This window comes from Phyllobates terribilis, unplaced genomic scaffold (genome assembly GCF_046119375.1).
Source record: "Phyllobates terribilis strain yellow unplaced genomic scaffold, ASM4611937v1 Scaffold_11__3_contigs__length_659146591, whole genome shotgun sequence".
NCBI lineage: Eukaryota > Metazoa > Chordata > Amphibia > Anura > Dendrobatidae > Phyllobates > Phyllobates terribilis.
Genome location: NW_027362771.1, coordinates 531,708,230 through 531,734,368, shown reverse-complemented (window position 1 = coordinate 531,734,368; position 26,139 = coordinate 531,708,230). Strand labels below are relative to the sequence as shown.

At 43.5% G+C, this 26,139-nt stretch overlaps 1 protein-coding gene across 1 annotated transcript; it reads right to left on the bottom strand.

The window, feature by feature from the left end:
* Positions 1-514: 514 nt before the first annotated feature.
* UBE2D4 (ubiquitin conjugating enzyme E2 D4) lies at positions 515-24,829 on the bottom strand. The gene is made up of 7 exons (XM_073653749.1): positions 24,680-24,829; positions 18,393-18,456; positions 16,533-16,564; positions 14,090-14,167; positions 13,840-13,945; positions 10,708-10,801; positions 515-4,079 (listed from the first exon to the last, which is right to left on the bottom strand). Exons 1-7 carry the CDS (start codon positions 24,701-24,703, stop codon positions 4,034-4,036), a joined length of 444 nt encoding a protein of 147 aa, XP_073509850.1. The 5' UTR covers positions 24,704-24,829; the 3' UTR covers positions 515-4,033.
* Positions 24,830-26,139: the final 1,310 nt, after the last annotated feature.

Genomic DNA, 26,139 nt, shown 5'->3' with positions numbered 1-26,139 from the left:
AATCAGGAGGTCCTTGTAATCCGGACCCCCAAGAACGCGCCTGCAATCAGGAGGTCCTTGTAATCCAGTCCCCCAGAATGCGCCTGCAATCAGGAGGTCCTTGTAATCCGGTCCCCCAGAATGCGCCTGCAATCAGGAGGTCCTTGTAATCCAGTCCCCCAAGAACGCGCCTGCAATCAGGAGGTCCTTGTAATCCGGACCCCCAAGAACGCGCCTGCAATCAGGAGGTCCTTGTAATCCAGTCCCCCAGAATGCGCCTGCAATCAGGAGGTCCTTGTAATCCGGACCCCCAAGAACGCGCCTGCAATCAGGAGGTCCTTGTAATCTGGACCCCCAAAATGCACCTGCGATTAGGAGGTACTTTTAGTTCGGACCCCCCAGATTGCACCTGCGATATGCTTGGCAGAAAGAGCCTGACTTCGCCCTGCATTGCTGCAGTACAGCAATGTGGTAAGAATTAATACTTAGTGCACAGTAAGAGAGGACATTGTGGAGGAACAGTCTAGGGAGACAATTGAGGAAGAAAGAAGAATTTAATAGATACCGGTCTATGGAAAACAGAAACTGTGTGTATAAATATAACAGAAGAATAAATAAGTTATGGGAAGTGATCCTTACATTAATAGTTGCCAATATTTGCCCCTGGAAGTGTGCGAGGTTAGCGTCCGTACACACCGATGCGTCTACTGCTCCTGGTGTAGCTGTGGTTGCAGGTTGAGAAGGAGGCTCCATTTCTGATCATCCTACAGATAAGGCTGCGTCACTTACACAGTGTATTGATCTTGAGTTTCCCCATAGCTCGTAGTCCCATTCATGGATCGCATGCTGTACTAAGGCTCTTCATCCATCAGTGCTGCACTGAGGGACACGTCCCTAACGCATTAGCTAGGATCCTATAACTCACGACCTGCTCAGGAATACGTATTATTTCCTTATCAGAATGACTGGTGCAAAAGTTATTACAGGTCATTCAGACACTGAATCAGCAGGAGGTGCAAGGTAAACGTGAGCCAAGTACAAACAGAAAACCCAAAGTATGTCCGAATTTTATATGAGTATTACACGGTCCGTACACAGACTGCAACACCCGGACTGTCCGCGGGTCCCATTGCCGGCACATTACAGCCTCATAGGCATATATGAGGTTGTACGTTTGGGCCAGTAGACCGGTCATCAGTCGGGACACTGCGGTCTGGATACGGAAGGCGAAATACGGTCGTCAAAAACAAATTATTTGGAAAGTTACTCATCACTGCATCTTGATTAAAGCTGTAGCATGATAATTAATAGGTATCTAAACCTTTTAAATGTTAGAGCCCCCCGTTTAGTAGTGTCGATCCCTCGCCGACCACTGAAAAATATTCTGGGCCAGGGTCAAAACAGTGTAAAAGTTCAATAGAAAGTAGTCTTGGTTTGAGCAATTAATAGGGCCCCTCCCCCGAGACCCCCACTGATTTAACAGTACTAAACAGGGGCTGTACCATATTAATAAAAAACATTATTTCAAACTTTACTTGCCCTTTAAAAGTGAAGCAGCACGTTATGTGCATGCAGTCCCCCCAGAAAATGGCAGGACAAGGTTAGGGGGCCGCTCCCCCCACCATGGATCTGCTCATCTGCCATATTATTGTAGGAATCAGACCTGGAATTTAGGAACACGGTTACCAATTCTCAGTAATGTAATTCAGTGCAGCACATTCATAAACATGGTATACAGATACTCGGCATCATTACACAGTGCAAGATTTAGTAGATACTCAGCAACAGAATACAATGTAAGGTTAGTACTGGAGATCCTCCGCGGTCGTACAGTGCATCATCATCATCCTCGTGAGAAGCTGTAAGTGATGGCCGATGTACGGTTTACGCTCCGTACAGAGCAGAGACCCCCCGACAAGCTGCTCTCGCAGAGCCGCCCCACCGAGGGAGGGATCGTCTTGTCCCAGAGTTCAGAGAGTGAGGTAGGCTGGGACAAGCTGAATTCACAGTGCTGAAAGACATTCTCCTGCCCGTCACGCGTTGCACTTGGAGGTCACCGCTTGCTTGCAACGCAATGGGAGCAGCCATATTGGGGGGCTAAACCAACACTATGTTCATGGAGGGAAGGGGTGAGCGGCATCGCTAAAGCAGGGGTTAATATATAGTAAAAACATAAGTGCGGGGTATATGGCTGCTTCCATGTGTGTACTGCCTGCAAGCAATCCCTCCAACAGAGAATTGATGGTAAAACACCTGTCCATTTTGGAGTTCGGTTAGAATCAAGTTAAAGGGGTTATAATTCACTTAAACATGGCTACAGTTAAGGTGGCCATACACGTTCAATGACGCTCAAATCGCGCATTCTCAATGGGGATAGGCTTATCTCTAGCAAAGGATTGGGCATATTGAAATTCAACATGCCTGATCCTTGTTACACCATAGGGGTCTAGTGTAGTGAAAGTTAGTCTGGCGTGTATCCCCATCTTTCAGTGCATCACATACCGGCTACAGATGACTATTTTATTCACATGTCCATCATGGCTCAGATCATACCGCCCCCTGCTGGTGACCACTGATATTTGTACGGTTAACAGGAAAAAAAAAAACAGGACAAATTGATTTGCAGGACCCGATTGAGCAGCCAGGTCAGTAATCTATGGCTGTCGGACGGGAGCCCTTAGGAAAGTCTCCAACCACCCGACATCCACGGCTCGTCACGACACCGCGATGGCTTATCAGAAGAGCAGTCGATGTAGGGAGGTAGGAGGCATTTCTCAGGGCAGCCGTCCGACGCTCACAGATGGCCGCGGACCTGGGTCCTGTGAACTTATTTGCACCAACTCTAATATCTGGTCCATAGCGGACATGTGTTTGTATACAAAAAAAAACTACAATTGTACCTAGAGGAACACATTTTAAAGAGGTTGGCCAGGATTAGAAAAAAATAAAAATTAAATTAAAATACACAGTGCCACTCTTGACTATAGGCTGTGCCTGGTATTACAGCTTAAGCCCATTAAAGTAGGAAATATAAAAAAAAAAAAAAAAACAGTATTCCTTTTATTTTGTTTTGGGGTTAAATAACCCTGGACGACCCCTTTAAGACAGAACCCGAGGTGCCAGCATTACATATGCACCATTTAGCCAGACTTACAGTAACGGGGGCCCTACATAAGAAAAACAAAAATAGTATACCGAAAAAGTTAAATATACTACTAAAGCACAAAATGATATGACTCGGTGTGTGATGAGAAAAGGGGACGGCTACACAATGTGGAACGAGTACACACAGCGGGTTTATCCACTTCTAAGAGATGCCAGGAAGATACAAAGTACCACCGTTATGTAGACACAATCCCTCCCGTCGGACCGTACATTGTAACGAGCATGGTTCTTTAGGGGGGACTGTATGTGGAGTGCAGCCCTGCTAACAGTACCAGTCGCGTGCGCGGCACGTTGCACACCGTTCCATACACATTTCGGATCCATGCAGATAAAAGACAACAGGTAAAGGGACAAGAATGACTTCACGGTGAATAGAAGGCCTGGGGACTCGGACAACACTTGATCTTCCTCCAAATTTCCACAAAGTCTTCTCTTGCTCCAGCAGCTGCCAGCCATGCTACTCCGGACTGGGGAAAGGGAGGGCTACACAAGGGGAGGAGGAGGGGGCGAGGAGGATCACGGGACCCTTCCCAAACAAACCGCTATGTCCTGAGTTATTTAAAGAAGGGAGTAAGGTGATATGAGCATCTGGGAAGCAGGGAGGGGGAGATTTCAGTGCACAGGGGGGGTTCTCAGCCCATAGGGTTCAGGCGTAGAAGGAGAATATTATACCAGCAGCAGCAGATGTGAGAATGGGCGACTATTCCTCAGCCAGGCTGCAGAGCGCTGAATGGAAAGGGCGGGAGCATCCTTGGAGTTGCTCTATTTTTGGTTGGTCGGTGTTCTATAAAAACATTGCGGGCATGTTGGCACAAGAAGATAAACAAGAGAATTGGGAGGGCCTCTACCCTCTCCAGTCTGTCAGTCTGGCTGTGCTATTTCGAGTGTGTTACATTGCATATTTACTTGTCCATTCTCGTGCTAGTCTGTTATACCTGCGGACGGAGAAGAGAAGATTCTGTCATTGGAAAACAAAAACAAGGTTCCGCTTACACCCTCAGCAGCCATAATTACACTGCACACGGCCCGCCCCCAACCGCCGCGCCAGGCTCGGCTCGCCCCCAACCGCCGCGCCAGGCTCGGCTCGCCCCCAACCGCCGCGCCAGGCTCGGCCCGCCCCCAACCGCCGCGCCAGGCTCGGCCCGCCCCCAACCGCCGCGCCAGGCTCGGCCCGCCCCCAACCGCATGTACTTGAGTGCAGAAAAACCACAGTGTAATACACTACAAACTAAGTTAAAGGGGTTATAAGAGACTGTTACAAAAATGGCCTGTCCTTTGCATAGGTCATCAATATCTTATTGTTGGGGGATGCAAGGCCCGGCACCACCGCCGATCAGCTGTTCCCGGTGCAACCCGGATGCGGAGCTGCACCGCACAGCTCTGTCAACAGTATAGTGTCCGCAGCCGGGTACTGCACATCCGCCCTCTACAGAGTACAATAGGGGAAGGATGTGCAGCCATTATGCAGTTGAGGAAGCTGTACAAATCAGCACAACTGACTGTCGCCAGCACTGGGAACGGATGATCAGAAGAGGTACCTGGTGTCGCACCCCACCAGATTAGATTTTAAAGGTGCGGTCTGGTCTTACAAGTCTGCAGTCACTAAGTGGCTGCAGACTAGTGAATCCTCATATTGTTCACACTGCGTGCTGTGAGGATTCTCAGATGCCGGGAGCGAGAGGTCATGTGGCCACAAGTTTACGATTTGCATACTCACGGTCACATACAGACTAGACTTGTCCGGCCTCACTCAATGCAAGTCTAGTTGGAATGTGGCCGGTAGATTACATTTCGCATACTTTTGGCCAAGGTTGTGGAGAGTCAGTAAGCCGAACCACAGACTCCAACTCCACAGCCCTGCTTGCAGCCACATGACCACCCACTCCTGCCGCCGGCACCGGAGAATCCTGACTGCATGTGTAATGTGAGTATTCACAAATCTGCAGTCAGCGTGACTGCAGACTTGTAGCTCAAGACCAGACAATCCCTTTAATGACATATCCTAAAGATAGGTCATCGATTTAAAAGTCCCTGATGACTCCTTTAATGAGATTTTAAAAATCTCTTCTACATTTTGCAAACATTTTCTGCATATAAACCGCCCTGCGGTGCAGAATTCATTGCGGCCGTTACTCTTGCACACAAATGCGGATTTTGATGCAGATGCACAACAGCAATTCCGCATCAAATGTGCATGTGCAGCAGACCTTATAGATTGTAACTTGAAAGTTCCATTATAGGTCAGTACAAATAATAAAAAAAAACACATGTTGCTTGTAAGAGGGAAACAGGAACTGGACGGAATAAAACGGATGTACAGAGGAACTAAGATCTTCTAGGTTGTACACAATATGGGAAGGTATTGCAGCCCCAATTCCCAGCCAGACTGTGGGTCACGAAGGTCACATCAAGAATGGTCAGTATAATACAGACACAATACGGTCGTGACAGCCTTCCCTTAGGAAAACACGGCTGCCTCCTTCTAGTCATAGCACATGGTGTCCATGTGTGTCCTATTGCGAGCATGTGCATTGATGTTCTTTTGCTCTGCAAGCTGTAGGGTAGAGCAAAGTGTGCCAGTGCGGCTGGTGATGCTACTGTGCAGGCGCGACACCTCCTTCAGCTATGTGGATGACGCAGAACACGTCATCCACATCAATCAAAACCGAAGGCTTTTACTAGCAGTGAGGAGGAAAAGACGCCCCAAGGAGGACGCCCATCGGACTGGACCAGCCTCATTTAAATACAGCATAGGATCTAATCAAATGGTATTTTTGAGGTGTACAGGGGGAGTCAGTCAGATACTAAAAAACTGGTGATAGGTTCCCTTTAACCACTTCGCACCAGAGCCTGCTTTTGCCTTCGTGACCGGGCCAATTTTTTCAATTCTGACCACTGCCAGTTTATGAAGTAATTACCCTGGAACGCTTCAACATATTCCCCTGATTCTGAGACTGTTTTTTCGTGACATATTGTACTTCATGATAGTGGTAAAATTTCTTCGATATCACTTGCGTTTATTTGTGAAAAAATCGGAAATTTGGCGAAAATTTTGAAAATTTTGCAATTTTCAAACTTTGAATTTTCATGCCCTTAAATCAGAGAGATATGTCACACAAAATAGTTAATAAATAACATTTCCCACATGTCTACTTTACATCAGCACAATTTTGGAACCCAAATTTTTTTTTTGTTAGGGAGCTATAAGGGTTAAAAGTTGACCAGCGATTTCTCATTTTTCCAACAAAATTTACAAAACCATTTTTTTAGGGGCCACATCACATTTGAAGTCACTTTGAGGGGTCTTTATGACAGAAAATACCCAAAAGTGACACCATTCTAAAAACTGCACCCCTCAAGGTGCTCAAAACCACATTCAAGAACTTTATTAACCCTTCAGGTGATTCACAGGAATTTTTGGAATGTGGAAGAAAAAAATTAACATTTAACTTTTTTCACAAAAATGTTACTTTAGACCCAATTTTTTTATTTTCACAGGGGTAACATGAAAAAATGGACCCCAAATTTTTTTGTGCAATTTCTCTTGAGCGTGCTGATACCCCATATGTGAGGGAAAACCACTGTTTGGGCGCACGGCAGGGTTCGGAAGGGAAGGAGCGCCATTAGACTTTTTGAATGTAAAATTTGTCTGAATAATTAGCGGACGCCATGTTGCGTTTGGAGAGCTCCTGATGTGCCTAAACAGTGGAAACCCCCCACAAGTGACACCATTTTGGAAACTAGACCCCTTAGGGAACTTATCTAGATGTGTGGTGAGCACCTTGAACCCCAAGGTGCTTCACAGAAGTTTATAATATTGAGCTGTAAAAATAAAATTTTCACATTTTTCCCACAAAACCGTTTTTCATCCCTTAATTTTGCATTATCATAAGGGTAATAGGATAAATTGCACCATGAAATTGGTTATGCAATTTCTCCTGAACACGCTGATACCCCATATGTGGAGGCAAATTACTGTTTGGGCGCATGGCAGGGTTTGAAAGGGAAGGAGAGCCATTTGACTTTTTGAATGTAAAATTTGTTTGAATAATTAGCGGACGCCATGTCACATTTGGGGAGCCCCTAATGTGCCTAAACAGTGGAAACCCCCCACAAGTGACACCATTTTGGAAACTAGACCCCTTAGGGAACTTATCTAGATGTGTGGTGAGCACCTTGCACCCCCAGCTGCTTCACAGAAGTTTATAATATTGAGCCGTAAAAATAAAATTTTCACATTTTTCCCTCAAAAAATGTTTTTCATTCCCTAATTTTGTATTATCATAAGGGTAACAGGATAAATTGCACCATGAAATTTGTTGTACAATTTCTCCTGAGTACGCAGATACCCCATATGTGGGGGAAAACCACTGCTTTGGTGTACGGCAGGGTTCGGAAGAGAAAGAAGCGCTATGTTGGCTGGGATAGGCAGCAGACACCATGTCACATTTGAAGAGTCGCTGACATGCCGAAACAGCAGAATCACCCACAAGTGACCCCATTTTGTAAACTACACCTCTCAAGGAATTCATCTAGGGAAGTAGTGAGTATTTTTTAATTTTTAAATTTATACCATTGGGCAGTGAAAAAAGCATAATTATATTTTTACCACAAAAAAATGTTTTACCCTCAGATTTTACATTTTCACACAGGGCAATGGGTAAAAATGGTGCCGAAATGTGTCACACAATTTCTTCTAAAAGTGTCAATACCCCATATGTGGCTGTATCGTACCGCTTAGCCATACGGTGAGATTTGAGGGGGAAGGAGCGCTATTTGACAATTGGAGAACAAATTATTGTAGAATAGGCATTTGGATTTGGGAGCACAAAATTTTCTGAATTTCTTTTGGGGGGCAAGGGTCATTTTGCTTTTCCAGAGCCTTTCTGCTACCAGTAACTTGGAAGTCCCTTATATTTTTAACAGATGATGGACCTGAGTGGGGACTAGCTTTTTTTGAGGACTGAGTTGAAGCTTTTATTGGGAACATTTTACGTAACATTTATCCAGTGCTCTAGGCTGAGCACTTACATCGGGGTTTCCATCTAAATTTCCAAGTGATGTAATTCAGATGAAACCCCTGCAGGATCCATTCACTGTAATGAGGCAGCAGAGTTACTCTGGAATCCGTCTGGCCTCTGTTTAGTGGTGTCCTTTTTTTCAGAAGTGCACAAAACTGTGGCCAACCGCACTTTTATGCACGCCTAAAACAAATGACACCGTGGGATCCCAGGCTAGACGGCATCCACAGTGGCCTATATCTGCCTCATTACAGGGAATCTTCCATCATGGGTTCTGGCTGAATCACGTATTTCAGAGATTTACACGGAAACTCTGGTGTAAGTGCTCAGCGCAGAGCACAGGATAAATGTGAGCAGAGCCTTACTGGGATCTTTGGGAGACATAATAAACAAATCAGTAGCAGGTGAAGAATTGGTTTTATTTATTTTTTACGCCGTTCCTAGTGTGATATAACTGATTAGATTACTTTATTCTTCGGGTCGGTGCGATTACAGAGATACCAGATTTATATCGGGTTTTTATGACTGACAGCTGTCACACACTAAAATACGCTTTTTTTGCATCACCATATTTTGAGAGCTATAATTTTTCCATATTTCGGCCGATAGAGTCATGTGATGGCTTGTTTTTTGCGGGACGAGTTGAAATTTTTATTGGAACCATTTTTGGGCACGTGACATTTTTTGATCGCTTTCTATTCCGTTTTTTGGGAGGTAAAGTTAACAAAAACAAACACTTCAGGAATTGTTTTTTGAGTTTTTTTTTATGCCGTTCTGCGTGTGGTAAAAGTGATCAGGCAGCGTTATTCTTCGGGTCAGTACGTTTACAGCGATACTACACTTACTGTATTTTTTTCATGTTTTGGCGCTTTTACACAATAAAACAATTTTATAGAAAAAAAAATATTTTTTTTGCATTGCTTTATTCTGAGCGCTATAACTTTTTTATTTTTCAGCTGATGGAGCTGTATGGCGGCTTTTTTTTGCGGAACAAGATGACGTTTTCAGTGGTACCATTTTTATTTCTATTCTGCTTTTTGATCGCATTTTTTTCCACTTTTTGTTTGGCGATATGATCAAAAAGCATATTTTTTTGCTTCGTTTTTTATTTATTTTTATTACGGTGTGCACAGAAGGAGTTAATTAGTGTGACAGTTTTATAGCTCGGGTTGTTTCGGACGCGGCGATACCAAATATGTGTACTTTTTTTGGTTTTGTAATAATTTACGGATTTATTGGTTTAATATTTTATTTATTTATTTTTATTTATTTTGTGATTTTTTTTTTTTAATAGTTTAAAAACTTTTTTTTTACTTTTTTTTACATTTTTACTTAGTCCCTGTATGGGACATTAATTTTTATTTTTCTGATCACTGATCTCATGTAATGTAATACACATATATTACATTATATGAGATCTTCACTGACTGTTTCAGTCAGAGTCTCCTGTCTGACTTCAGCTACATACAGGCTGAAGTTAGACAGGAAGGACACCATATATGGCAGAGCTGGAGGCGGTCATGTGACCTCCAGCTGCCATAGCAACCCCAGGTCCTCAAACGAAACGGAGGTCTTCGGAGGTAAGTAAGACGACCCCCTCTCTTCCTGCTGTCTCCTATATGCCGTGATCACTATAGATCACAGCATATAGAAGACAGCAAAGGGTTAACATCACTGGGACCTGATCTAATCAGGTCCCGATGATGTACCCTGTCAGAGCTAACGCTCTGCACCAGAATCGCAGTGCTTGCAGGACCCTGGGGGTCCTGAGCACTGCGAGACCACCCACCGTTTTTAAACGTCGGCACTGCACAGAGCCCGGCAAGCGCCGACGTTTATCTACAGTGGGCGGTCGGGAACCGGTTAATGGACTATGACTATCCTATTCTTTAGGAGGGGACATCAATATCAGATGTGGCAGGACCCTCACCTGTTAGCAGGTCCTGTGGCTACAAGTACAGTGTATGGAGCCACTGTCTAGTGCTGCAGCTCTGCTCCTGTTCCCTTCAAGGAGAGAGAGATGCCCAAGCAGGTGCCCTCGTCCCTTGCATCCAGGCAATGTCCTACGCTGATCAGATAGGAGGCAGGAGACCTCCAGCATCCACAATGGAAAGGATGAATGAAATGAAAATAAAAACCCAATAGGCCTAAAGTGCTCAAAACGCATAGGCCTAGTGTGTTTTTATTTTTTCCCTTTTGACACTTTAATGGTTTCTAACAAATAACGTTATTATAGTCCTTTCCATAGAGGTTGCTGGATGTTTCCCTGCCTTTTACCTGATCATTTTCACCCAGTAGCTGGCCCGTGGTGTCTGTCTGTGCACCGCGCCCTTACTAGGTTGAGAGATACGTGGACAGGGTGAGCTGATGGGATATTTTTTGACTTTGTTCGCAGGGTATTACGCTGCCAGGATTCTTACTTCAAGACCACAGCCGGCATTTTAGGGGAGGCAGTATATTAGGTTTTGATAACTGGATTAGAATAGGCAGGGATCTTACAGTACTTAAATGACTATTCAGAGTAACGACAAGTCATACGTACTTCTCCCGGTCTGCTTTGTACGTGTGAGCAATTTCTGGCACCAGAGGGTCATCTGGGTTGGGGTCACACAGGAGTGAGCAGATGGACAGCAGAACTGGAACAGCAGAAAAACAAAAAAAAGTTTCATGACAATATATTATATATGTATACACACACACACACAGCTCTGGCTAAAGATTAAAGAGATTACTGCAAAATTTTCATTTTCTCTGATTTTCCTCTTTATAGGTATATTTTTGAGTAAAATGTACATTGTTGTTCTATTCTATAAACTGACATGTCTCCGAAATTCAAAGCTAAAAATTTTGTATTTATTTGCAGCAAATGAGAAATCGTCAAAATAATAAAAAAAAAACAATAATACAAAGAAAACAAGTTCTTATTCATTTAGAAACAACAATCCTCATGTTTTAACTCAGGAAGAGTTCAGAAATCAATATTTGGTGGAATAACCATGATTGTTAATCACAGCTTTCAGGCGTCTTGGCTGCTTTCCACCAGTCTTTCACGCTGCTTTTGGGTGATCTTATGCCACTCCTGGCACAAAAATGTAAGCAGTTCTTCTTTGTTTGATGGCTTGTGACTATCCATCTTCCTCCTGATTACATTCCAGTGGTTTTCAATGGGGTTCAGGTCTGGAGATTGGGCTGGCCATGACAGGGTCTTGATGTGGAGCTCCTTCATCCACACATTGATTGACCTAGCTGTGTGGCATGTGGCATTGTTGATTGACCTAGCTGTGTGGCATGGGGCATTGTCCTGCTGGAAAGAACAGTCCTCAGAGTTGGGGAACATTGCCTGAGCAGAAGGAAGCAAGTGTTTTTCAAGGATAACCTTGTATACGGCTTGATTCATACATCCTTCGCAAAGATTAACCTGCCCAATTCCAGCCTTGATGAAGCATCACCAGATCATCACCGATCCTCCACCAAATTTCACAGTGGGTGCAAGACACTGTGGCTTGTATGCCTCTCCAGGTCTCCATCTAACCATTAGACGACCAGGAGTTGGGCAAAGCAGAAAATTAGACTCATCAGAGAAGATTACCTTACTCCAGTCCTCTATGGCCCAATCCTTATGGTCTTAGGCAAACTTCAGCCTGGCTCTCCTTTGCTTCACATTGATGAAAGGCTTTTTTCTAGCTTTACATGCCTTGAGGCCTCTAGGAGCCTGTTACCAACTGTTCTTGCCGTGTACTTCACCCCAGCAGCCATTTGGCATTCCTTTTGTAGGTCACTTGATGTCATCCTGCGGTTGCTGAGTGACATTCAAATAAGATGACGGTCATCCCGGTCAGTGGAGAGTCGCTTTCGCCCTCTGCCGGTCTGTAGCTTTGCTGTCCCCAATGTCTGCTGCTTGATCTTGTTGTAATGGACGGCCGTCTTCGAAATTTTAAGGATGGAGGCAACATGACGCTCACTGTATCCCTCTGCTAGTAAAGGCAGAATTGAGACCTTCTTTTCCTCACTCAAGACTTTTCTTTTCAGCTCCTTTGGCATGGTTAAAAGTTATTTTGGTTTTGCTATCCAGCTTGTCCAATTGCAAGAGGATTGTGAAGACCACAGCAGTGTTTTTAATACTTTCTTTCGTTACATAAGATTTGGTTCAGGTGATCACCTAATCAGAAGCACATTAAGTAGAATGAGGTGGACGGTGGTTGGAATTCAACTGACACTGGAATGGAATGGCTGTCAGACATGTAGAGATGGGGATTTTTAGAAAACTGTGCAGTGGTCTCTTAAATTTTTGCCAGAGCTGTATGTATATATGTATATGTATATATATATATATATATATATATATATATATTACACACATTCTTGACTGTAAAATAGAAACTGGATCTACGCTGCTGACACTTTAGGTACCTCAAACATTTACATGTGCTGCGGCTATTTGTTCTACGCACACATCATGTGCGGCTGTCACTCATCTGACTGACAACCACAGAGAAATCTGGACGTCCTGCCGGCTCCAAACACACATTCAGGTCCAGTTTTAGAAAAGAAACAATAATGCTTGGTACAGATGTCAGCGCCTGTCACCGAGGCGGTCATACTACCACTCACTGCACTTCTCTTCTACACTGATCAGCTCCTGCAATCAGAGGTTTGGGAATCTGACCAGAAACTCCACATTTCTTGCTATGTGAAAAAAAAGTCCCGAGTTCTTTTTACCATCAGCAATTGTTCTCACAAGTGAAAAAAAAAAAACAGACTGAATTGCATCAGTGTTTGGTCAATTTATACCATCAGTGATTTTCTTATGCAAAAAAAAAAAAAAAACCCTAAAAAATAAAATAAATAATAATAATATTATATTATTATTATTATTAGAAAAGTTCCTACCCATTACATTGTTAAAAAAAACAGTCAGCACATGAATTGCATATGGGTGACATCCATGTGCGGTCCTTGATTTTCACAGACCCATAGATAAGTGATGATTGATGTAGGTGATAATTTGGGTCAAAAACATGTCCTTTTTTGCAGTCCGCAATAAAGAATGGACATGTGAACAGCCCCATAGACCATAATGGTGTTTTATTCATGAAAAAACACAGATAGGATATGCACAGAAAAATCGGACGTCTGAATGAGGCCTGTGTGTACAGATGGATACATCTCTGTCCTTTGGCACAAACTCTTATGGCTGGCACAAAAAAAAAGCATATATGATTCCACCCCGGACTCAGACCTACAAGATCTGGTCTCACCGGTGGTACGCGAGCGAGAATGGAAGGAAATATTTCCAGACATTACATGGATTCTTGGTGCCTCCAACTTGCATTATGCTGGGGAACTTTGTATCATGGTAAAAGTATGATCCCGATCAGACTGGAGAAGAGTGACAGGTGTCTTGTGACATTGAAATTGTACTGTCCCCAAGCATCTAATGATGTCACATCACGACCTAATGTTTCCAAATGTATAGGATTTTCAGTTGCACTTGCCATAGACTTTAATGCAAATTGCATGCGATCGGAATTTGTCTGCAATTCAGCTCTACATTGGTTGCGTTACATGAAGCTGCAGACAACTATACAAATGTTTTTGCTGGTGTGACATGTCTGACAATATTAACCAGGTCTGCTCTCATATATACACAGTATATGTACACAAGCCAACTGACCCTTGGATACAGTCAGAGCTGGTGACCACTGGCTCCTCAGGATGTCCAAGCAAATGCTGCCATTACTGTTAATGTTGGGGTGATAGATTTTGGTTGTGAATGCCACCTGTTAGAATAAAGAGAAGAGCATTAATGACTGGCGAGGGAGGATCAGTGCGGCCGATATTTAGCCTCTGCTTATCTGATGTGCAGCCATGTCCATGGCGGTGCCCTCCCCACATGGTAGGGGGTCTGGCCGTGCTCCTCTTACCTTTGGGGGCTTGAAGGGATAATCTGTAGGAAAGTGAATGGTGAGGAAGAAAACGCCACCTTGGAAAGGGCTGTCATTCTGAAAAAATAAGAAGTGGGTCAATGGGGAGAGCGGGTGGCAAAAGAAGAGGATAATCATTTTCTAAATTAGACTGCAGCGGAGATTCACAGCTTCAATACATAAAATTATTAGTAGAAAGGTTTAACGCCATTATTTTGGACGTCTGTCAATCTTTATGGTGTCAGATGAACCTCTGCCCAGCAGAAAAGCGAACCCGTTGAGCAATTTTGCCCCATAAACCAGTTCTGTCCTAGTACTTTCTATAGCATTGGTTACGAGCCCGGGCAAAATTCTAAATAAAGCAGATTAAAGATGGTTCACACCATGAGCAAGATACTGGTCTGCAGTCATGGAGGTGGAGACATGTTGGGAAGTCAAGCTGGCCGTGGCCTAATTCTGCCCAATCTGACATAACTGACATCCCTAAAGTCAGGAGACGTCATCCTAAGCTTTTCTGAAGTCCCGCGCACAAGCTGTTGATATCGAGGTTGGGCGCGTGGGCAGGGGAGCGGGGCATAGTTGTCCTGTCTGTGCAGCGTACCAATGAAGCCACGTCCATCTAAGCATACGTCTCCAACTTCTTGTCCGTAGGCCGGTATCAAAGTCATCTTTTATATAGCTATATTAGTGGTAGCACATAAAAAAAAGCCTGGGAATATCCAAACCAGAGAGGAGCCCACATCTTACTTTGCTATCCCCATTATAGGTACACTAGCAATTAAAAAAAAACTAATATTACACAAAAATTATACATGTTATACAGCATGGCCCCTTGCTAAAAAAAAAAAATCATCATGGACTTGAGAGCCCTTTTAATGAAGTTGTGCAGCGGCCAATCACAGATGTCTCTGCATGTAACGTGCAACCACAGATGAAAAAGATCCAAGTCTGTTGTGTCAACAACTTAGAGGTAGACAAGGCGCAACGTGACCCCACTGACCATCAGATGCAACATGTCAACAAGTAACAATCCAATAGAGAAAGGAAGTATAGATGCTTTAATATTAAAATATAATTATATATATATATATATTTTATAATAATGATATATATATATATATATACATACACATCATATCTATCTATCTATCTATCTATCTATATATAAAAAAAAAAAAGAGTTGCAAGAAGACAAATTATTACTGTATACGAGGCACACCAGAAGAAACAAAAGGTAAAGACACTGGTCAATTTATAAGCCCAATCGGGTCATATTGATGGAGGAAGTTTATATTAATGTATGCAGACAAAGTAATACAGCCATATGAGTCAATGCCAAGCAACAAAACAGTACATATGGAACTATACAACCGGAGTGAGGTGGGAGAAGGATACCCCAACGCGCGTTTCACTTCTTTGGGGGGCTGTATTACTTTGTCTGCCTCGTATACAGTAATTACTCGTCTCTGTTTGCAACACGCTTTTATATTATATGACACTTGTGTGGGGGATTTCTTTGCTACGTCTCCTGATTTTATCTAGGATATACATATACATACATACATACACATATAATGTTATATTTTAATATTAAAGCAGCTATACTTCTTTTCTTTATTGGATTGTTGCTATAAATAAAGTACTGCATTTTGTAGGCCAGTTTTCAGTATTGGATAATGTGTCAACATGTAGTCTAACATCAGTGTGAGTTCTGCCATTTATTTCCATGTTATTTTTTATTTTTTGGAGGTCATTGCTATGTAACAGAACAATTATAGATTTTTTTTTTTTTTTTAAAAGGAAAAACCAAGAATTGAACCGGGCTGACCATTCACAGCGGAATTCACCCACGGCTGGGGTGTATTGGGGGCAAAATAACTTAAGATACATCAAAATGAACATGCCAATTAATGGGCCGATCACGATCATTGCTATGGGCAATCCGGCACAAGAAAATTGAGCACTGATCACTCTGCAAAACAGAAGAGACTTGGGCAAGCTGCGACTATCCACACTGGAAATATCGCTCATGTGCACGGCCCCAGTAACTTACATTAGCCAGTGTGCTGTCCCGGGAGCCCAGAGTATGCCCCCACACCAGATCACTACATGGTGACCTTTACCTTATGTACCAGATTCAGTAACGCTCCCTCTGCCCCCTGACTACAAACACCAAATGACCTGCAATACCCTAGACCTGAGGTCCGCCACCTTTACCCTCATTCCCCCAACCTAAAGTAAAAAAAAAGACCACAAACACCGAATGACATCCAGTGCAGTGTGCGGGGTGCACAGCTCAAATTTGGGCGCTGCACTGCCCTAGTATCAGTACCACTGTCACGGTCAGTGTTTTGCAGACGTCCTCTGCACCCGGCCAATGTTGTGACGGATCAGATCATACAGACAGAGGAGGGGTGCACACACGGTGGGACGAGATACTTACAGGGCCCATGATAGTCGCCTGCCAGTGAAACACTGAAATACAGAGAGACACAACTTGGGGGAAGTTTCATGAAAGATTCGCTACACTACTGATAGTGAGACGTGTATGGGGAGGTGTACTGATGAGAAGGGATGTATGGGGTAGAGAAGTGGGGTCATTGCTGCTAAAGCCTATCCTCTAGAATGGGAGTGAACGTGTAAGAATGTGCCATAGCACACGCTACACTAGATATGTGTATTCTGGGAGATACGATGGGTGCACTGCATGGCAGTATACATATAGTAGATGTACATTCTGGGAGATATCAGCGATGATGGGTCACTATATAGAAGTATATATGTACTGTGGGAGATATGAGCTATGATGAGTCACTATATAGTAGTATATATGTACTGTGGGAGATATAAGCTATGATGGGTCACTATATAGTAGTATATATGTACTGTGGGAGATATGAGCTATGATGGGTCACTATATAGTAGTATATATGTACTGTGGGAGATATAAGCTATGATGAGTCACTATATAGAAGTATATATGTACTGTGGGAGATAAGAGCTATGATGAGTCACTATATAGAAGTATATATGTACTGTGGGAGATAAGAGCTATGATGGGTCACTATATAGTAGTATATATGTACTATGGGAGATATGAGCTATGAGGAGTCACTATATAGTAGTATATATGTACTGTGGGAGATATGAGCTATGATGGGTCACTATATAGTAGTATATATGTACTATGGGAGATATGAGCTATGAGGAGTCACTATATAGTAGTATATATGTACTGTGGGAGATATGAGCTATGATGGGTCACTATATAGTAGTATATATGTACTGTGGGAGATATGAGCTATGATGGGTCACTATATAGTAGTATATATGTACTGTGGGAGATAAGAGCTATGATGGGTCACTATATAGTAGTATATATGTACTGTGGGAGATAAGAGCTATGATGGGTCACTATATAGTAGTATATATGTACTGTGGGAGATATGAGCTATGATGAGTCACTATATAGTAGTATATATGTACTGTGGGAGATAAGAGCTATGATGGGTCACTATATAGTAGTATATATGTACTGTGGGAGATAAGAGCTATGATGGGTCACTATATAGTAGTATATATGTACTGTGGGAGATATGAGCTATGATGGGTCACTATATAGTAGTATATATGTACTGTGGGAGATATGAGCTATGATGGGTCACTATATAGAAGTATATATGTACTGTGGGAGATATGAGCTATGATGAGTCACTAAATAGTAGTATATATGTACTGTGGGAGATATGAGCTATGATGGGTCACTATATAGAAGTATATATGTACTGTGGGAGATATGAGCTATGATGAGTCACTATATAGTAGTATATATGTACTGTGGGAGATATGAGCTATGATGGGTCACTATATAGTAGTATATATGTACTGTGGGAGATATGAGCTATGATGGGTCACTAAATGGCCATATACATATTGTATATTTGTTTTCTGGCAGATATGAAGTATGATAGGTGCAATACATGGTAGTATATAAATTGTACATGTGTACTCTGGAAGATATTAGTTATGATAGGTGCACTATTTGACAGTATACATATTGTATATTTGTATTCTGGGAGATATGAAGTATATGTGCACCAAATGGTAATATACACATATGTCTGCATTCTGGGCGATATGAGGTACGATAGGTGCACTACGTGGCAGTATACAAATTGTATGTGTGTATTCTGGAACATATGTATAATAGGAGAACTACATGGTAGTATATATATATATAGTATAATCAGCTGACAGATGTAAATATAGGTGATAGTCATGTCTACCACACTGCAGTACGTACAATCTTCTCCAACTGGACCGGCAGAGCACTGAGCTGGAGGATCCCTCTGCAAGTCCATCAGTTCCTGCAACACAAAGTAAAAATAAAATAAAAAATCCAATATAGTTGGATCGATGCTGTAATAATCATTACAGATCAGACCTGGTCCCAGTTGTCTGAAGACAAACATTAATTTAAGCAATATATTAATGACAACGTCACAGCACTGGCTTTGGAAGTGCAAATTACCATTAGGGTGCCCATATAACATGGACGAGGATCGCATTGCAGTGCACGGACTGGTCGGCGGCTCTCCTGACCCGAGTGTGACAGAGAAGTACAGGCTGTCACACTCGGGTCAGAAGAGGCGCCGGCCAGTCCGAGCACTGTGATGCAATAGTCGTCCTTGTTATACAGCTGTCTGACTGCACCCTCAGGATGTGGTAAAGGCAGCAAATCTTCACCCAGAGACGGTGATCCCAGGGCTTCTGCTGTCTGACACCACTCATTCCTCCCTACCGGGAGAGATATAGCAGAGGGCAGAGGGGAAGGAGTGCTGTCAGTGACTGCAGCGGTTTCGATTAACTCCTTAAATGCTGTGGGCTGGACATAAGGAGATTGACAGAGGGAGATCACAACCTCTGTCACTGCATGGGCTCCCCGCAGGCCAATCGCAGAGAGCCGATTGTTGATACTGCAACTGGAAGCCCAACGATGGTCTCTAATGTACCCCATATTAAAGCCTGATAGAAGTGGGCAAAATTTATTAGGTAGCTGGTCCGTATAAGGCTATGGCTACATGACGACTTTGGCCACAACAACTTTCACCCGACCAAAGTTGACTCTGTACTGCAAAAATCAAACCACAAAAATTCCAACAAAGTTGGACTTCTTGCAATACCTTCAGGGTCCCAACGCGACCCCATTCACCTGTATTGCGATGCAATGTAAGCAGATGCACCGAGCGAACTTTGGTCGGGTGACAGGTGTTGTGGACAAACTCGTAGCGTTGCCCCTGCCTTATACGGAGACTGTATAATACACAGCACTATGAAAGTAGTTCAGTGTATTATCCACGTAATCAAAGAATTGCCTGCATAAGACCCATTGTAGTGTTAAAATATTGTAAAAAAAAAGTAGAAAAAAAATATAAAATTATTTTTTTTAAAAAGCGTTTCATACTCCTAAGGGTTTAAAGCCTGCTCATGTAATCCCATGACTGCACTGATCCACCCTATATATAGACACAATGACAGCCCGATTAATCAGTTACAATTTCTTGAAGTCACTTTTTTTTTTTTTTTGTCTTGCTATTCATTGACATTTTTTGTGCCAAATTCTTCAAAATGGCGCATGTGGTTCATGAATCTGGAGCAAAGTAAAAAAAAAGCTCTTTAGTTGAGGCTTATCACCCCTCCTCCCCCTGACTTTTCAGCAACAAAAGTCGCATGTTTATCTAAAAATGCTCCAAAGTGAAAAATGACTGAAACCCTACTCCGGGCAGGGACTGGAATGAGACGTGCCAAAAAAGTCACGACGTTTGGTAAAAGTTGAATTTCATGACCCGGTCTAAAATATCTGTCGAAGGAAAAATATAAAATAAAAAATTTAAAGAGAGATGACTTAAAGGGGAGCAAAACATATAAAAAATAAGGCGCAAATAATAGAGCCACAAAAAAAAAAAAAAAAAAGGAGGAAATTACTCCAGAAAAGTAGAGAAACAACTATGATGAATCAGAGCCATAGCCCCTAGTTCTTCGGTTCTTAAGACTGGGAACATGAGCTTTACTCAGTAATAGGGTGCATGTACACGTCGTTTTTTTTCTGGCAGATTCCGCCTGGAACCCACCTGAAAAAGCTCAATAAACATTAAAATAGAATGAATGTAGATATAGAAGACGCTTCAGGAAAAACACTGCCGGAGTTTCCCTTCCTATAGCAAAAATATACATACATCCAAGATATGTCAGCAAGGGTAAGCAGGATTTCATACCTATTTATATGCTGATGTAGGTCTTTCGAAAACAATCTGAAATGCAAATGAGGCTGAAGGACTATGGTAGATCTGAAGCCTCTGTCACTCCAGCTCTATCCCCTGCCTCCTCCTGCTGATGGTACCTTTGCCTGAAGTCACGCAGCACAGAGGCTGTCAGTCAAGCAGGAGGCGGCGCTGGGGAATAGAGCTGGAGTGACAGAGCCCTGTTTACTGTCAGCTGTATGACAGTCAGCAGATACAAAGGGCCTGAACACAGATGAAAGTCCGCTGAATCTGATGAAACGGATATGACAGGCCAACCATGAGATGTGTATACGGGCCTGGCAGATGATGTCTCCTGGCAGATGATGTTGGGGGAAAAGACCTGTCTGTCCGTTTGAATTACAGCACCTGCGCCATTTATTTTCAGGGGAGATAAGCCACTGCCAGAGGAGCTAAGGGGGGACTCCGGAGAGACAGCCGTCTGTCGGGCGAGCATTCAGCCACCACCCATCTCGTCTATATGGCAAGCTTTGCAAATGGCAATGCACCCTCTCGTTCTTCGTTCTCCTTTGGCTTCTGCTTTCAGGTGCAAGCCACTTGCACAACCCAAATTGGGCAAGAACCTAAGGGTATGAGCACCTTGAGGTTTTTTTAGGCATCAGCTTCAAAAACTGTCTGGAAGAGTTCTCCTGCTCACTTCTATTGTAAACCACACTTTGCTGGTCACATGTTCAGTTTCGCGAGCATTTTTTTTCTGCTTCAGATTTTGAAAAACGTCCGGTGGGGAACCAAAAAGTGCACGTCACTTGTGTCAAGTGGATCCTGACGGATTCTGCTCCGAACTAGGCACTGGCGAGTCATACGGCTGAAAATAATACTCCAGGTAAAAGGAAAAAAAAAACCTCTCCAAAAACGTGTTAAAACCGCTGCAGAAAATGAAAAACTCTTCCAAAAAGCAGCGTTTCCTGAAACTGTTTTCACTAGAAAACACGTCGTTTGACAAAAAAAACAAAAAAACAAACTGAATCTTAGTTTATGTTCACACTGTCTTTTTCCGCCGTTTTTTCCCCTTGGAAAAACGCTGGAAAAAGGGCAAAATACTCAAAGGATTGGAGCTATTTATTTCTATGGAAAAACAACTTTTTGTTCATATGCTCGGGGGTTTTGAGTTTCTTTTAAGCGTTTAGTATTTAAAGATTCAGGAAAAATTTTACGCCAGAATTCTGTTGTGATAAGGCACACAGTTTTAGAACAACATAAAGCCACACAAAAATGTTATGACTTTTGGCATTTTTACGCCATTTTCACTAAGCTCTGACAGTGACCCGAGACAGGACGGGGGGGGTGGCAACAACCACTCATCAACTTCATGACGACCAGCAACGGTTCCTTATGCCACAGATCTTACTCCAGTCCTTGACAGGAGAAAGATTTGTGGCAATGTGCACACAGAGGCACACAGCACTTCGGTCTTTACCAGATTCATTAAGAGGCATGCGCCTCAATATATCAGGCGCCCCTCTCTCCCCAGTATGCCCCTCATCAAGACCGACATGAACAATGCCAGTCTTGATGAATTTGGCATCAAGAGTTTAAGAGAAGTAACGTGAACAATCTACAGATGTTTTCCCCTAGGAAGAGGTTCAATACTTTACAAAACAAGTCAATAGAAAGTAAAAAAAAACAAAACAAAGGCCTGGTAGATGCATCCAGAAAGCGCAAGAAAACAAAAAAAATGCTCATTATTACCAAACACTGGGGGGAAAAAAAAAATGGAGATAGGTTTGTTGAATTGTTTTCTTGAACACCGGAAAAATACAGTGTGAACACATCCTGAATATGTTCGTACTGCGCTTTTTTTGAGCAGAGACTTTCAAGTGTTTGAGGAGGCTTTGGAGAGTTTCCACTCCACAAAGGTCTAAAAAAACGTTTAAGGCCCGATTGATCAAGACAGATGTACACCTCTTCATGAATCAGGGGTGTTGGACAAGCAGCGTACACCTCTGGATTTGACAAGTGACGGTTACCACGCTCCAACTCCATTTTGTTGGAACTGGGAGAAACTGGCGCCAAATGTCGCTCCAAGTTGCGCCTAAATTTTGCTACTTTTCAAAGCTTTTACGGCAGAATTCTGTTGTGAAGGCTCTGATGAATCGGTGCCATAGTGTGTACATTCCCTTTGAGATCGGTCGACATTCACACTCAGCTCGGCTGTGCATGCAATGGCTGCTGCCAGATCCTTCAATCAGAGGATGGCTGGGACCCCCGAGGCCAGAGCCACAGATCTCATTTCTGAAGTCATCTTCTTGTGTCTAAAATTGTGTAATGTCATTTGTCCAAAGCGGTTTTCATGACCTTTATCCCCCGTTACACCTGTCTTCCTGTGCATGACCTGAATTTTATCCATAGGCATCTATAGTCCCCTATTCACCCAACTGAGGCCAAGAGTGTCTACCCGCCGCAGGCATGGCGGCCTACCCGCCGCGCTGAGAATTTGGGCGAGATAACGATGAGGCAAAACTATAGTGTCTGATCCAATAGGAATCACATCCATGGGACAATGCTGCCAATTTTATAGCTGTCACTGATCATAAAGGGGGTTGTTTAATCAAAGCTGTGATGGCGATCAGCCGATTGTCCATGGTCCAGGGTTGCAATACTGGCAGCTAGCAAACGTCTGACCTTACCGGGAAAGGTAGGCGGTTACCGGCCATTTACATGCTCCTGTTCTTGGGACATCCTTGTACCTCATGGACCGATCAATACTACATTCATGGTACTGGAGGTGGATAGTAGACCAACAGATATATGGCTGTAAATGTGGTTCAAGGATGTCTCAAGTCCCCCAATCCGTACAGTGCAGCTTATAAAGGGGGAGGATGGCGTCCGCTCTATGATGTCCATAGGTCTTAATAGGGTATACAGAGTGGAGTTCTCTTGATGAGACAACATATTGAGGTATGTTCACACTGTGGCTTTTTTTTTTTTTTTTTTTTTTGGGAATCCAGCTGTTCTGGATTTCAAGAACTTAAAGTGTTTGCAAGAAGTGACCCGCACAATCTGTAGGTGTTTTCCGCTAGGAAGTCGCCCTATAGTTTGCTACAATACTACAATGCAAGTCAATGGGAAGTCTAAAAACACACCAGGGCGTCTCTTTGAAGGTTTTAGCCTTAAAAAAAAAAAAAACACAACCCAAGGAGCGGTTTATTCATTGTATTAATGAATTTAATAAAACGCCAGCAAAGTGACAAAAAAAAAAAAAGCTCCAAAAATGAAGAAGAAAAAAAAAAAGAGGAACAATTTCTAGGGTGTATCATGTGCCCAGTTCTGATAGGTCTACAGCCTGGTGACATCAGCGGCACCGCCGAATCCCCTAATATTTGCAGGACCCTTCTCTGAGCATTGTGCTTTCGGACAGTTTATTGGGGTCGATCAAACAGAAATCAGTAGACAGTTACAATAAGCCCCTATATATTATGTACTTGTCCCCACCTCTGCTCGGCCCAGTGTGGCGGTATCCGACTCCTATACGTATAACGTCACAGCGGCCATTGGACGATGCGGTCATGTGACCACCACGCCAGGCCGTACCACTGCAGCCAGAGGGGATATTTGGGGTTTATTCTGCCTGGAGCAGGTTCTAGCTCAGGTTCACCCCTGCAGGTTTCACATCAGGAAATGGAGCTTCTTGCTGACACATCCTTCCTTGTATCAGCCACAGATAAGGTCAGTTTCTATTCCAGCACCAGCAGGCGGCTGCCCTCACTTCTGACTGCCCTCAGATCTGCCATGACGCCTCCAGCCGCCCCCACCCCCCTTTCTTTTAAGATCTCGCTGTCCCCTCTTCCCATTTAAGGTCTGTCCCCAGCAGCTGCCCAAGGATCACTATTTGGCAAAGCATACAAGAGAGAAAAGAGGGGGAGGGCCAGGCGCAGCTGTCACTCTCGGAGCATGCGCACTAACAGCATTCTTCAGCCCCCTCCTACGAGCATGCGCAGTACGTAAGAAAGAGCCCGGTGACGCAAGTGCGCAGGCGCGACTTCAGTGTTCTCGAGGAGCGAGCGAATGTTGACAGGCTTGCCGCATGCGCAGTCTCTCCAACACGGGATCACTATTTGGCAAAGGTTCCGCGCTGCCCTTGGCTCCGCCGAGACCCTGTATGCTGCCGCCTCCCTCATCACCTCCCTCCAGACATCATGCGAAAGCAAATCTCTACGTTTCCCTCTGCCTAACAGAAGCAACCCTGCCCGGCGGAGGGAAGAACAAGCTGCTTCCCTGTTTGTTGCACTGTGTGATACGCTCTCCTTCCCTCATAGACTGTACGTCTCACCTTCTGAATCCTTTTCAACGCCATGTTGTCCCAGAACCGGCGGAGCGCGCTGTGCAGGGGCGGCAAGAGCCCGACACTGACACGTAGCCCCGCCCAAACTTCACACTGCGCAGGCGCACGTGATACCGGGTGGTGCTGGGAAGTGTAGTTTCATTTAGTAAGATCTGCGCAGTCTCAGTACGGATCCGGTGCGCGAAGCACGCTGGGAGTTGTAGTTTTTTTTTTTTTTTTTTATGCACGCTTGTATCGTGCGCATGCGCGTTAAGGATTGTCTTTTTTTATTGTTTTGCGAGTGCATTGGTAGCTTTTTTTTATTCTTAATTGATAGTTTTCCAATTTTGGACACAGTTTACATCTATATAAAAAATGTACTAGCCTGCATTATACGTCAGAAAGCCACCTAGACTCCCACTGTGCTGTAGTAACCAATAGCAATCAGCAGAATTGTATATGCAGCCCACATATAGCTGTATAATCACCCCTTCCATACATCTGCATGTATGAAATACAAGCGTACAGTCTCATCACACGTGACGGCTGCGGGGGCAGGGCTGTGGAGTTGTCCGCCTAAGGCTTTGTTCACACTGGGTCTTTTTCTTGCTTTTCAAAAACGCCACATAAAGAGCTCAGAAGAATAGTTATATTCATTTCTATGGGAACATGACTTTCTGCGCGTTTGTTCAGTCTTTTCAGCATCTTTTATCAGCTTCAGGTATTCAAAGACGCCAAGCAGCTAGAAGAAGTGGCCTGACCTTACTGCAGACGTCCTCCGCTCTGAAAACGCTCTACACGTTACAAGACAAGTCAGTGGGAAGACTCAAAAGACTCCTGGACAGCTTTATGGTCGTTTTGCCAGCTTGAAAACCCGTTCGCTTGTTGAATGTAGTAAAAAAAAAAGTGGTAATAAAAAAGACCCCACAAAAATCCTCAAAAAGACCTTATGTCACCAAAATAGGTTGAAAAAAAGCGCTCAGGAAACAACCAAAAAACTTTTAAATAAGACACTTCAGGGAAAAAAGACCAGCAAGGTTTTCTGACGAGTCTTCCTGTTGAAAAGAATTGTTGTGTTCACCCGCCTGGAGACGAGGTTGTGTGCCCGGACCCTCCGGGATATGGACAGACTGACATCTTTTTCTGGCGGATTCTGGCTGCAAACCTCCTGAAGAGGCGCAAAAAAAATTCCCACAGGAATGAACAAATAAATTCGGCTTATTGTGCACATTTTCCTTCTTTTTGAGTTTCTTTTAATCACTCCAGGATTCCAAAGCAGTGTATCGGTTAAAAGAAGTGGCCCAACCGTTCCTCTAGACTTTCACAATTAGTACATACAATTAAAAAAAAAAAAAACACCGGCTGCCAGGCTGCCACAAAAGACGCTTCAGAAAAAACACTGCTGGTGTTTGCCTGATAAGTATTGTGCTGTAAATACACAGCGAGTACGCCAGCATCTAAAGACTCCA

Coding starts and splice junctions, on each gene's coding strand:
- UBE2D4 (XM_073653749.1), bottom strand. CDS start 24,703: ATGGCGTTGAAAAGGATTCAGAAG. Junction 14,168..16,532: donor AGGCGACTATCATGGGCCCT/GTAAGTATCTCG, acceptor TTATTTTTTCAG/AATGACAGCCCTTTCCAAGG. Junction 10,802..13,839: donor AGCTCTGACTGTATCCAAGG/GTCAGTTGGCTT, acceptor CTGCTGTTCCAG/TTCTGCTGTCCATCTGCTCA.